Below are 13,578 nucleotides of genomic sequence, written 5' to 3'. Positions count from 1 at the left end.
ACATATATTGTCAAATGAACCTGAAATGTAATTAAAATAATACTTCAGCATTGCTATAATTAAACTAGGATTTGTGGAAAATGAAACAAAAATAAAATAAAAATAGAGCTCTTGTAATAATGTATATTGTCAAATGAAAATATAGTATAATTAAAATGATACTTCGATATTGCTATAATGAAACTAGTGTGGGTGAAAAATGAAACTAAAAAACATAGCAATATTGTCAAATGAAACTGAAATGTAATTCAAATGATACATACTTCATGGTTCATAGTAAAATTTGCCTAAAGCATCGGCAAATTATATAGTGCACCAGAACGCACACTGCATTGTGTGCCTTGACTCAAAACGGCGTCGTTTTGTATATATATTTTTAGAAATTTCGTTTCTTGTTTCTGATGTTAACTTCTAAAAAAAATCTCATGTTTCGAATGTACATAATTATATAATAGAATGTACATAATTGTATAATAAAATACACGTAATTTTTTTTTGAAAAAATAATACATATAATACACATAAACTCTTAACTCTTTTTTTTTTTTTTTTTTTAAATCCCTATTTTGAGAGATGAAAGGTTGCACACCTTTTTTATTTTTTTTTAATGGAATGTTGGGCCCTAAAAAATATTGCGACAAGGCATACCACTTGGGCCTAGCCTTGGCATAAGATTCCAGCAAATTATTGGTTCACACGGTGTTATGTGTATCATAACAAAAAGTACATTTTTAATATATTAAATGTACATTATTTTTGTACTATATATACATTATACAATATAATGTACAGTACAAAAATAATATACATCCTTTAAATACAATGTACATTATTTTTGTATTGAATGTACATTATTTTACAGTATATAAAATATGGTCCATACAATTTGTGTGGACCATGATTCATACAATAATGATTGTAATATTCCTATGGCATCAATATTGGAATAAAAAATTTATATACAAAGTGGGGAAGGAAATATTGCTGAAGAGCTTTGCTCAAGCCATGCCCATGTTTATGATGTGCATTTACATGCTGTCATCTACCTTCTGCAAAGATCTTGAGAGGATGATGAACAAATATTGGTGGTGTGGGAGTGGTGACAACGGTGGTCGCATTTAGTGGATGAGCTAGGCAAAGTTATATATTCCAAAATGCTATAGGGGTAAAATTAAGGGTGATTGCGGTTTTGGTTCCGGTTCGGAACTGTCGGTTCTGATTTAGCAAATGGTGAAACCGGAACCTTATATTAAGGTTTCGGTTCTGATTCACGAATCGACGATTCCGATTGGAACCGCCGGTTCTAATCGGATTTTTTTTATAAAAAAAATAAATATTGTTTTTAAGTTTTAGCTAATGGCCATGCTATTGGCGGTAATCGTTATGCTATAGACCCGTGTCCAGCATGCATTGTGGACACGGTAACGGTGCTGTTAGTGGCACCGTTATCTTCCACCATTTTTTTAAAAAAATTTCAGACCGCTAATTCGTTATAGGAGCATATGTTCATAACTTTATCACTATATGTTCATAATTGTAAGTTCATAATGTCAGAGCTCTGTGTTCATAATTCTATAACTGTACATTTATAATTCCGTAACTGTACATTCATAATTCAATAACTGTAAATTCATAATTTTCGAAGCTCTATGTTCACAATTTTAGAGCTCTATGTTCATAATTTTATCACTATATGTTCATAATGTCAAAGCTCTGTGTTCATAATTTCATAACTGTACATTCATAATTCCGTAACTGTACATTCATAATTCAATAACTGTACATTCATAATTCAATAACTGTAAATTCATAATTTTCGAAGCTCTATGTTCACAATTTTAGAGCTCTATGTTCATAATTTTATCACTATATGTTCATAATTGTAAGTTCATAATGTCAGTGTTCTGTGTTCATAATTCCATAATTCGATAACTGTACATTCATAATTCCATAACTGTACATTCATAATTCAACAAACGAATGACGCCGTTAACGGTGAGACAAAATCAATTTTTTTTAAAAAAACTAGAATGCTGTCATCGTTTTGGGCTCGTGTCCACAATGCACTGTGGACACAAGTCCACAACATAATTTGCGTATTGGCGGCCAGCAGGCCAGTGGCCTGCTGGTCTAGACTTTTGTAATATAAATTGAAATTTCAACTTAATTAATAATTTTTTTTTAACGGTTTGGAATCGATTACACAAACCTTAACCGGAACCTTATTGGTTTCGGTTAAGAATCGGAATCGAAATCGTATGGACGGTTCGATTTCGGTTTCAGTTCTACAGTGCACGATTATGGTTCGAACCGAACCGTGATCACTCCTAGGTAAAACTTTAAATGTTTGTGGGATTTTAATCTAGCCATCCTAGCTAAATAGGGGTGGCACTTTTTGACTAATTCATTGTCGTTGGCAGCTCATGTCTACAAAGTTCGTTATTTCTTGACGTGTTCTTTCTTCGAAGTTGAAATTAAATAGGAAAAGATGAAGATATTTTAATCATAACAACTAGGTTGAAAATTGAAGGGAAACAAGTAATACATAAAAAATAAATAAATTAGGCTACTGACTCTATTACATTGTAGTATCTGTTCAAACATACTTTCTCAACTTCATGGAGCACAAAGAGTCAACAACGCCTCCACTAAGTCTCGATCTCATGACCTCCCACATGGGAGAGATTGTTACATGCCATCCGAGTCCCGCTATTATTATTATTATTATTATTATTGTTATTATTGTTATTATTTAAAGAGATTGTAGTAAAATGCTCTTGAAAAGATCTTATATAATATAATCATTTATATATTTGTGTGTGTTGGTAAGTTGTAAGGTTTGGGGTAAGACTAATATACAACACTAGTTCCATAATCTAAAAGAAAATGAAGAAACAATTGAATCTTTTCTTCTAGGGCATCTAGTAATTAAATGCACTTTTCACATATTGTTTTTCTTCAAAACATACAAATCTTGAGGTAATATAACAAAATTAAAATTAACACTGTATTGTTTTGTTCTTGTTTTTTGAAAGGAATTAACAGTACATTGTTGATTTATTGACTACATATGTAAAATATAATTTTTTGTGGAACATTATAAGTTCATCACTAAAAGTCAAGTAGCTTGTATTTCTGATGATTTAATGAATTAATCCTTTACTCCCTAAAAAAAGAAAGTCAAGTAGCTTGTAACATCTCTGTGGCCAGTGAGACATTGATTCTTTGTGATTTAATTGATTGAGAAAGTATGTATAGACAGATACTGTATAATCAAATAGTACTAAAAAAAAGAAGAAGATAAAGATGACTATCGGTGTTTCATAAATTGAATTTATTTCTTTTAAGTTTATTTACAAATAAAATAAATAAAAGAAAGTGGAGAAGTTATAGTGAAAAAATATGCAGAAGTCTTTTAGGTTTATTTACAAATAAAATAAATAAAACAAAATGGAGAAGTTATAGGGAAAAAAATATGCACAAGTCCAAAAGGGAAGCTCAGATGCGCTATAAGATCAGACTCTGTGGCAGCCCAAATGCACCACTCATGCGCAAACGTCATCACCGCTTCAAAGTAATGCACCAGCCGGAAATCAAACCCGGGTCTATACCGTGGCAGGGTACTATTCTACCACTAGACCACTGGTGCTTGTTGAAATTGCCATAGACATTTATAACAACATAATCTCTCTACTCCTCAATTAAACCATTTTTTTTTCCCACTATAACCTCTCCACTTTGTCAATAATATTTTGCTCTCAAACTATTTTTTTTTCCAAAACTTTGTAGATAAACTTAAATGAAATGATATTTCGTTAACAATACATCAAACATTCTACTCAATTAAACCAAAAATGATAAAAGAGGGGGAAACCCGAAAAGCAACTTGAAAATTTTGATTGGATTATTGATACTTGAAAATTTTGATTGGAAATATGCGATATATGATATAAAATTAGGGTTTTATGAATATCACAAACGTATATCAGTATATCACACAAAAAATAGTATAAAATTAGAATTTTTAGAATTACTTCGTTTCTCCAATACATTCTCGGAGAAAAAGGGCAATGAATTCCTGCTACCACCTAGGGCTTCCAGTCCTTCCACCACCGGTTACCAGACCACCATAAAATTAGGAATAGGCCACTAAAGTCTCTGAGAGACAGACTAATAATATTTCAAATATTCGGAATAGAGATTCAAAAGCTTTGAGAATCTTAGAGTTCAACGATGAGAGAACTGAGAGATTAGAGAAAACTAGAAGTGAGAACTGAGAAGAGAGTTGAGAGAAATTAAAGAACCCTAAACATATTTCGGAGAGTTTGAGAGAATGAGAGAAGAGAGAACATTGGAAAATGCAAATGAGAGATTGAGGTATGAGGGTGAGAGAATGAGAGAAGAGAGAACACTGGAAGATGAGAAAATATAGTTTGAAAATGTTTTGAATGTCTTTATCCACATTGGAAAATAACATGGGTATGGACCACTATAAATACATTTATATTCTTTGGATCTTATAAAATATGTTGTTAGAAACTCAATTTTCTCATTGCACACAAAGGTAGTGTGCAAATTAATGGTTATTGTATTAAACCATTTGTGAGTTTTGTTTTCCTTATTACTCGGTGGAAGACAATTCAAAGACAACAAGCACACATCAAAAGAGATAGTTGGCAAAGAAAAATGGCTCACGTGTCACAATAACACACACATAAAGATGACTCACGTAGCACAAGAATCAAGATAAAGACAACATTACATGAATATACGACAAAATAAAAAAGACGTGGCATGCATGCACAAGAAGCACAAGAATCAAGCAAAAGACGACTGACATGTGATGAATTGATATAGTATGGCATTAGTAGTATAATATTACAAATTGTTTTCTTTTCTTAGTCATGAACTTATATAGTATGAAATTTAATTGAATGTATGACTTTGTTTAATTTAGTCATTTTATTTGAGTTTAACTTATATATTTAGAATTAGCTAGAATTGATAAAGTTAAGAATGAAGCCTATTTTTACTGTATATTCCACAACGTCTATGTTAATTAAGATTTCACTTCAATTTATATTTCGATTGTTAGCTTAAATGCACTTAATATTGAAGTAACCATGACTATGAAAACTTATTGCAGATGAGGTTAAGAGGGAAGAGGGTCAAGTTTTCAGCATGGAATATTCATCAATGGCATAGAGCAAAGACAGTCGGTACTCAAAAGACAACTGAGGAAGCACAAAAATACGGTTGTCAAGTAAAGATAACTCACATAGCACAAGTTTCAAGCTATCGTTATAAGACAACTCAGGAAGCATAAAATACAGTTTGTCACGTAAAAGTGACTCACATAGCACAAGTTTGAGGAAGCACAAAAATACGGTTGGAGCCCACTTCTTCTGCTTAGATTGTCAACTCAAAATCTCTATAATTTTGAACACAAAAGTTGTTCCAAAGTCTTGTTGTTGGTGACATAAGATCTTTTGCTATCATTCAAACTCTTGCTATTGGTAAAACCTTGTTGCTAGGGCAAACTTTTGCTGCTATTAACCCTTCTTTGAAGGCGAAAATACGACATATATTAAATAATCACTGAAACAATATCATTTGGGGTACATCATACATGCATCAAACCAGATAGAACAACTAGAACGAGTCACCTCCATCTTAACTAAGATGTGGGATAAGATGACATTATTATATTATAATAATATAATATTATAAATTATTTTCTTTTCTTAGTCATGAACTTATAGAGTATGAAATTTGACTGTTTTTGTTTAATTTAGTCATTTTATTTGAGTTTTATGAAGTTGAACTCTAATATGTTTAGAATTGGTAAAGTTAATATATAATCCACGTCTATGTTAATTAGGATTTTACTTCAGTTTATATTTCGATAGTTAATTAGCTTAAATGCACTTATATTAGACTTAATAATATTGAAGTAATCATGACTATGAAAACTTATTGCACTTGAGGTTAAGAGAGAAGAGGGTCAACTTTTGAGCATTAAATATTCAACCATGGCATGAAGTAAAGACAATCGGTATGCAAAGGCAACTCACGCAACACAAAAATACAGTTGTCACGTAAAAACGACTCACACAACATAAGTTTTAAGATAACGTTAAAAGACAACTTAGGCAAGTGAGCAACAGAAAATACGGTTGTCACGTAATGGTGACTCACAAAGCACGATTTTTAAGAAAACGTTACTTTAAACTTTAATTACTCTCGATATGCAAAGGCAACACAGCTACATGCAACACAAAAATACGATTGTCACGTAAAGGCAACTCATACAACACAGGTTTTAGGATAAAATTAAAAGACAACCCAGGCATCACAAAATACGCTTGACACGTAAAGGTGACTCACAAAGCACGACTTTTAAGAAAACGTTACTATAAACTTTAATTACTTAGACAGTCGATATGCGTGCAAAGGCAACTCAGGCAACACAAAAATACGATTGTCACGTAAAGACGACTCATACAACACAATTTTTAGGATAACGTTAAAAGACAACTAAACATCACAAAATATGGTTGACACGTAATGATGACTTACAAAGCACGACTTTTAAGAAGATGTTACTATAAATATTAATTACTCAAACATATAGTCGGTATGCAAAGTCATTCAAACAACACAAAAATACAATTGTCACATATAAAGGTGACTCATACAACACAAATTGTACGATAACGTTAAAAAACAACTTAAACAGCACAAAACATGATTATCACGTAATGATGATTCAGAAAGCACAACTTTTAAGAAAAAGTTACAATAAACGTTAATTACTTAGACATCACACAATACATTTATCACGTTGACTCAAAATCACTTTAATTTCATTTTCCGGATTCATTTCATTTTGTATTTTAAAATTTTAAAATTGTCAATCTGTATTTTTTTTTTTGTTATATTATACCACGCACTTTTGACAATATTTCACTTTTTCCCTTCTTCCATCTTCTTCTTTTCCTCGGCATCAGCTGCAGCTGCTCTCATCACAGAATCCTCCTCCACCATAGCTGCCGAAGCTTCCTCAACACCCTTCCTTCTCATTTCCACAACCTTCCGGTGAGAATTGGAGTGCAACGTAGGAACAAACGTCGGACTATTGGCCGGTCGGTACTCCGGAAACAGCTGTCCGGTGCGGTATCGAACACCACAGGCGTTGCAAAGAGTGTTCGGCCCCATCGGACCCTCACGCCATAGTGGTGTCTCCGTAGCTTTACAATGGCTACACTCTCTAAACTCCTTCGATCCATCCGATATTTCTTGCCGGCCGCATAGTGCCTTTTCCGATGAAGCAGAAGCAGTGGAAGATGACGGAGCCCCATTCCAGCGGATCCATGGATTAGAAGCTGATCGTGCACGCTTCGTGCGCTTTCGTATGGGGACGATGAAGTCGAAGTATAGGTTGGGCATGGTGTTTTGCGTTGGTGATTATGAGAAATCTTAAACAAATTATAAACTTTTATATTGCTCAACAGGACTGCTGGTTGGTTCCTTTAAACTGATAATAATGCTAATCAATGCTTAATTAAGTAATTTGTAAAACTAAAAAAAATTAAATTACAGTAATAAAGTTATTATTTTAATTATATACTATATACTATATATGATGATTCCTTTACGGGTTGTCATATATAGTTATTAATTTTACATTAAATATTATATACTGTGTTTTAAATACTATCCTATAATATTATTATATATTAAGTAGTCGTATATGATATTTAATACTATAAGTTAATTAATGTGGACACTATTTACCTAAGTTACCGTCAGGAATATGTGTAAATAGATTTTGATGAAACAAAATATAAAATACTTAAAAAAAACGGTTATGAGAACGGTACACTACACATTTTTGTCAAATTCTCAAAATCTACATAATGAGAACGGTACATTACACATTTTTATCAAATTCCCAAAACCTATATAATGAGAACTGTACATTACACATTTTTATCAAATTCTCAAAATCTACATAATGAGAACGGTACATTACACATTTTTATCAAATTCCCAAAATCTACATAATGAGAATGGTGATTCACAAAGCACGGCTTTTTAAGAAAATGTTACTATAAACTTTAATTACTCATATAGTCGGTATGCAAAGGCAACTCAGGCAACACAAAAATACGTTTGCCACGTAAAGGTGACTCACACACCACAAGTTTTAAGATTACATTAAAAGACAACATAAAATATGGTTGTCACGTGATGATGACCCATAAAGCACGACTTTTAAAAAAAGTTACATTAAATTTTAATTGCTCAAACAGCACAAAATACAGTTGTCACGTAATTTTGACTTTTCCCGGATTCATTTCATTTTGTATTTTAAAATTTTAAAATTGTCAATCTGTATTTTTTTTTTTTTTTGGAATAAGGTTCAAATTGGCCACTGAACGTAACCTGAAAATGCAATTAGGCCACTGAACGAAAAAAAAGTGCAATTAGGCCATTGAACACTCAAAAAATGTGCAATTAGGCCACTGAACTCTCCAAACGTATGCAATCTTACCGGATAGCAGGTTACCATCAATTTTAGCAAGTTACCTGCTTACGTGGCAGCTTAGTTGGCATTTTTAATAATTTTTAAATAATTTTTAATAATAAATTTTATAAAAAATTAGAAAAAATTAAATAAAAAATAAAATAAAGTCGTTTTTATTTTTTTTTAAAAAAATTTAATAAAAAGTTATTATTAAAATCTATTAAAAATTAATTAAAATTTATTAAAAATGCCAACTCAGCTGCCACGTAAGCAGATAACTTGCTAAAATTGAGGGTAACCTGCTATCAGGTGAAATTGCACATTTTTTGAGTGTTCAGTGGCCTAATTGTACTTTTTTTTTTTCGTTCAGTGGCTTAATTGCATTTTCAGGCACTACAAAAAAAGACTTATTTAGCAACACTAATTTAGGGGCGGTTGTTAATAATTGTCGCGAAATAAATATTTAGCGACGGTTTCTTTGACTGCCGCGGTTTAATAATTAAAAGTTATTTAAATAATATTTGTAGCGTTTTATTTTCCACGGTTCAGGGAAACCGCCGCTATTAATCAGATACAAGATGTGTTTCGCTGCTCCCAAATCCCAATTAAAATATAGTGGTATATAATATATTAATTAATATATATTAGAATGAAACCACTCAAAGTCTCATTCTCCATCGACCATCAGACTGTATTTCATCACAGTTCTCCGTCTCCTTCACGACCATTGATTCAGAGATTTTTTTGCAGGTTGCATTTCTCTTCCCCTTCCGAATTCAACTTAAAATGTGATACGGTAATTTTAGCATACTTTCTTTCTTTTGTCGATTTAGATTAAGCAATATATTCTTTCTCCATTTTTGTCAGTTATGGATTTAATGGTTTTCTGAGTGATTTTTTTGCATCATGCTTGGAATTGATAATCTGGCAAAGTTGGTTATTTCTCATATTTTGGCTATTTATCTTCAATTCGAAGAGCTGCGGCTCGAATATCTGACAGAGTGCTAGGGATTTGATTCGGCTCGAATATTTTGGCTAGGGATTTTCAAATATGCTATGTGTTTCTTTAGCAAGGCTGTGAGTATCTCCATATTCCTAAAATTTGCATTAATCATGTTTAGATTTCATTCTTAGTGAGTGTCAGTAGTAGTTGCTGACAAGAAATTGATTTGGTTTAAGGCAGTTAAACTTGTTGGAAAAATTCTTGTCAAAATGACCATTGATTGAATTGGTAATTGATTGTGTTATGGCATTCTCTATGTATGTTTGTTTCCTGTTAAATGATCATGATATTTCCTACAGATGTTATTCTTTATATAAATTTGCTACTTTTATTGAATGATTTTGCAGCCAACTGTCCCTCTTGAAGGGAAATCACCACCACGAATCAGTAATATGTGGCACATTACACTAATAGCTAATGAGCTTATACAATTGGGGAACTACAACAAAATAGAGGCGTATGTGTAGGTTCATTTGGTGCTCAATTTTGCATTAAATATTGTCAATGTATTGATTGAAATATCAATAAGCTGTTTCTCATAGACTGTCTTGGAACCATTGCACATATGACAATCCATCTTTATTTCTCTTTGTAGATCTTGTATACTAAACTACTAAAGTTTGACAAATCTTCATATTTAGTACACAAGAGGTAACTTTTTATCATTATTGTTGAAGGAATTATGCATGGATAAATCTTGGGTTCATTTCTGTTTTATTCTTTGAGATTACTAAGCCTTGAACTGAACTCAAACTGAAGAATCAGATGATTTCTATGAGTTTACAGTTGAGCATTTTGAAGCAATCGCTCATACTTACAGCTTGTTGATGCTGTTTTCGCGAACTAAGGTATATAATGAGTTAAATGTACAATTCCACTATCAGTTTAGACCGAGCAAACGCATTGTTCAATTTAGTCCTGTGTCTGTGTTGTCATTATTTGACAGACTGCTCTTATCAACTTATGCAGAAATCCAGCCATGAGTCTCTGATCAGAGGCTTCCAGCTTGCATTTTCATTGAGGAGCATTTCACTTAGTGGAGAAGGTATTTCATTTTTAGTTTCTACTGATATATCTGCATTAGGTTGACAGCTTGAAGAGGTCAATCACTGTATGCTCCTTCTTCTATCTTCCCTAAACCATATATGCATGTTTGTGATTATGTATATATGTCAATAGTTTTTGGATACTTTTTCAGGATAAGACTAATCTAATCTGACCTTTAATACTGGCATTTATGAAATTCTAAACAGATAAGTATTTAAAGACAAAGAAAATCAGAGAAGCAAAAGAAGCTGCACGTAGATCAAAGATAACTAAGGTGGTGAATAGGTTCTTATTTGAAATACTCTTTGTATTATTTCAATTTTCAATTGCAAACATTTCAGTATAGCAATTTCTTATGTTTTCACTTGTCTTTATGTTTTTTTTTTTTTTTTTTTTTTTTTTTTTGCTGGCCATAATAAGTGACTGATAATAGTGAATGTAAAGTAAACTATACTATAGTGTAGGGAGGGTTGGAAACATATACTTAGACTGCACACTTGGTAATAAGCTGAATGTATAATAGAATTTGTAATCTGGGTTTAACAGCATTGGCTTGAGCTGGACCCCCTTTTTGAACCAATTGTCAACTTTGCACTGCCTCATTGATTTGGGATTGCTTGCCTTAATACTGATCCTCCATTGTTCCATTGTATTTGGGTTTTATTTTGTATTGGCAAGTTGGCATTGTTTTGGAACTCATTCCGATCCCTTTCTTATGGACTTAAATTTGCATTAATAATTAATTGATACTTATAGTCTTATACTGCTATAAGACTGTTAACCTCTTTTGTCCCATAAAATCCTGTTTCTTAGTTCTTGTTGTCTGTGATTAGATACAGGAAAAGTTGCAGATGAGAATTGAATAACAAAGCAAGCAGTTGAAGATGATATTTGATCAGCAGCAGAAGACAATCAAGAGCTTGCTATAGCCTCAGAATTCATGCATAACATCACCCGAGGATGATCTACTAATCTCTCGGATTCAGGTTGAGGACTTTGTGTCTGGGGGAAGAATTTTCCATTCCTTAGACTATGATGGTGAATTTGCAGTTCCCTTGGGAGAGGATGGAAACCTGCAACTGCTCAGCTTCATTGATGGTGAATCAAATGCCTCTACTCCCTCTAGTTCCCAATTGAGCAACAACTCCTGCATTTGCTTAGCTTTGTGTGAATCTAGCATTATTCTGCAGTTAAAGTACTGACCAGCTTTTCTCAGGTTGTTCAAACTAATCAGAGCCCTATTGTGAAGCCTGCAAGAGCAAATTCATGGTTGACAGAATCAAACAGCCTGTCTAATACCTAGAACCATTACTTGTCACACGGCTCTTCCCCGGTTGAGTCGTTGTTAGATCCACGATTCAAAAGCTATGGTGCTTGTGAACCAGAACCAGCCTCCTTTGGTTTTGGACTGCAATGGTAGTGTTCCCAGGGTGCCTGAACTTGATCAGGGGACATCGGTGATTGGCAGTCTTGTAAAGGGGCCTAGCTATCATATTTTTTATGTCCATAGTTACAAAGATGTCAAATATGGTTTTTTATGTAAAAGTACTTTTTAGTTATGTATGTAATTCAAATAATATGTAGACTTTTGTACTTGAATATTGTTTGGTGTTATTATTTGAAAAATATTGTTATAATTGATTTTCTTTTAAATCAAGTGTATACAAGAGAGTTTGTTTGTGGTTGCAATGCAAATTTGAATGTAGAGAATTATAAATAAATAAATATATAAAATTTACTGAGGATCAAAAAAAAAAAAAAAAAAATAGTCGCAATTCAAAAATATCACAATTATTAGATAAGAAAATAATAAGAAAATAATTATAAAAAATAATATTATATTTTAGCGGCGGTTTAAAACCGCCGTTAAAATTTATAGTAAAATTAAATAAAATGTTTTTACCGGCGGTTATATAAATGTTGCTAAACCATAGTAAAAATGATCAATTTTAGCGGCGGTTTCGAAACCGCCGCTAAATGTAATAAAAACCGCCGCTAAATGAATGTTGGACAAATTCCCGCGGTTGTAGAAAACCGCCGCTAAAACCTTCGCGACACACTATTTAGTCACGGTTAAATAACCGCCGGGAAATACATTTGTGGCGGTTCGAAACCGCCGCTAAACAAATTTATAACCGCCGCTAAATGCGACTTTTGGTGTAGTGAGGTTACGTTCAGTGGCCAATTTGAACCTTATTCCTTTTTTTTTTTTTGGTTATATTATACCACGCACTTTTGACAATATTTCACTTTTTCCCTTCTTCCATCTTCTTCTTTTCATCGGCATCAGCTGCAGCTGCGCTCTTCACAGAATCCTCCTTCACCATAGTTGCCGAAGCTTCCTCAACAGTACCCTTCCTTCTCATTTCCACAACCTTCCGGTGAGAATTGGAGTGCAATGTATGGTAGGAACAAACGTCGGACTATTGGCCGGTCGGTACTCCGGAAACAGCTGTCCGGTGCGGTATCGAACACCGCAGGCGTTGCAAAGAGTGTTCGGCCCCTCTCTGAACTCCTTCGATCCATCCGATGTTTCTTGCCGGCCGCACGGTGTCTTTTCCGATGAAGCAGAAGCAGTCGAAGATGACGGAGCCCCATTCCGGCGGATCCATGGATTAGAAGCTGATCGTGCACGCTTCGTGCGCTTTCGTATGGGAACGATGAAGTCGAAGTACAGGTTGGACATGGTGTTTAGCGACTTAGCGTTGATGATGATGATCAGAAATCTTAAACAATTTTGTTTTTGTTTTTGTTTTTTTGATAATGAAATCTTAAACAAATTGTTGCCGGCCGCATGGTGTCTTTTCCGATGAAGCAGAAGCAGTGGAAGATGATGACGGAGCCCCATTCCGGCGGATCCATGGATTAGAAGCTGATCGTGCACGCTTCGTGCGCTTTCGTATGGGGACGATGAAGTCGAAGTATAGGTTGGACATGGTGTTTAGCGTTGATGATGATGAGAAATCTTAAACAAATTATAAACCTTTATATTGCTCAA

General features: G+C 33.4%; 1 protein-coding gene, 1 long non-coding RNA gene and 1 other non-coding gene across 9 annotated transcripts; 1 reads left to right on the top strand and 2 right to left on the bottom strand.

The window, feature by feature from the left end:
* Positions 1-3,578: 3,578 nt before the first annotated feature.
* Positions 3,579-3,649, bottom strand: TRNAG-GCC. The gene has a single exon. It is a non-coding gene; the product is annotated as a tRNA-Gly (tRNA).
* Positions 3,650-6,966: 3,317 nt separating this feature from the next.
* LOC109191096 (GATA transcription factor 11-like) lies at positions 6,967-7,449 on the bottom strand. The gene has a single exon (XM_019341667.1). The coding sequence runs from the start codon at positions 7,447-7,449 to the stop codon at positions 6,967-6,969; it is 483 nt and encodes a 160-aa protein (XP_019197212.1).
* A 1,753-nt stretch (positions 7,450-9,202) lies between these two features.
* On the top strand, positions 9,203-12,233 carry LOC109191063. 7 transcript variants are annotated; one of them, XR_002055862.1, is made up of 10 exons: positions 9,203-9,326; positions 9,507-9,607; positions 9,714-9,761; positions 9,881-9,996; positions 10,129-10,184; positions 10,320-10,381; positions 10,503-10,578; positions 10,787-10,854; positions 11,414-11,678; positions 11,797-12,233. It is a non-coding gene; the product is annotated as an uncharacterized LOC109191063 (long non-coding RNA). The 7 variants fall into 7 exon arrangements; XR_002055861.1 differs by lacking the exon at positions 9,714-9,761; XR_002055863.1 differs by lacking the exons at positions 9,507-9,607; positions 9,714-9,761 and having other exon boundaries at positions 9,881-9,990.
* The last annotated feature ends 1,345 nt before the right edge of the window (positions 12,234-13,578 follow it).

Source organism: Ipomoea nil, unplaced genomic scaffold (genome assembly GCF_001879475.1).
Source record: "Ipomoea nil cultivar Tokyo-kokei standard unplaced genomic scaffold, Asagao_1.1 scaffold1617, whole genome shotgun sequence".
Lineage (NCBI taxonomy): Eukaryota > Viridiplantae > Streptophyta > Magnoliopsida > Solanales > Convolvulaceae > Ipomoea > Ipomoea nil.
Note: the sequence above shows the minus strand (reverse complement) of the source record. Positions and strands in the feature narration are given on the sequence as shown.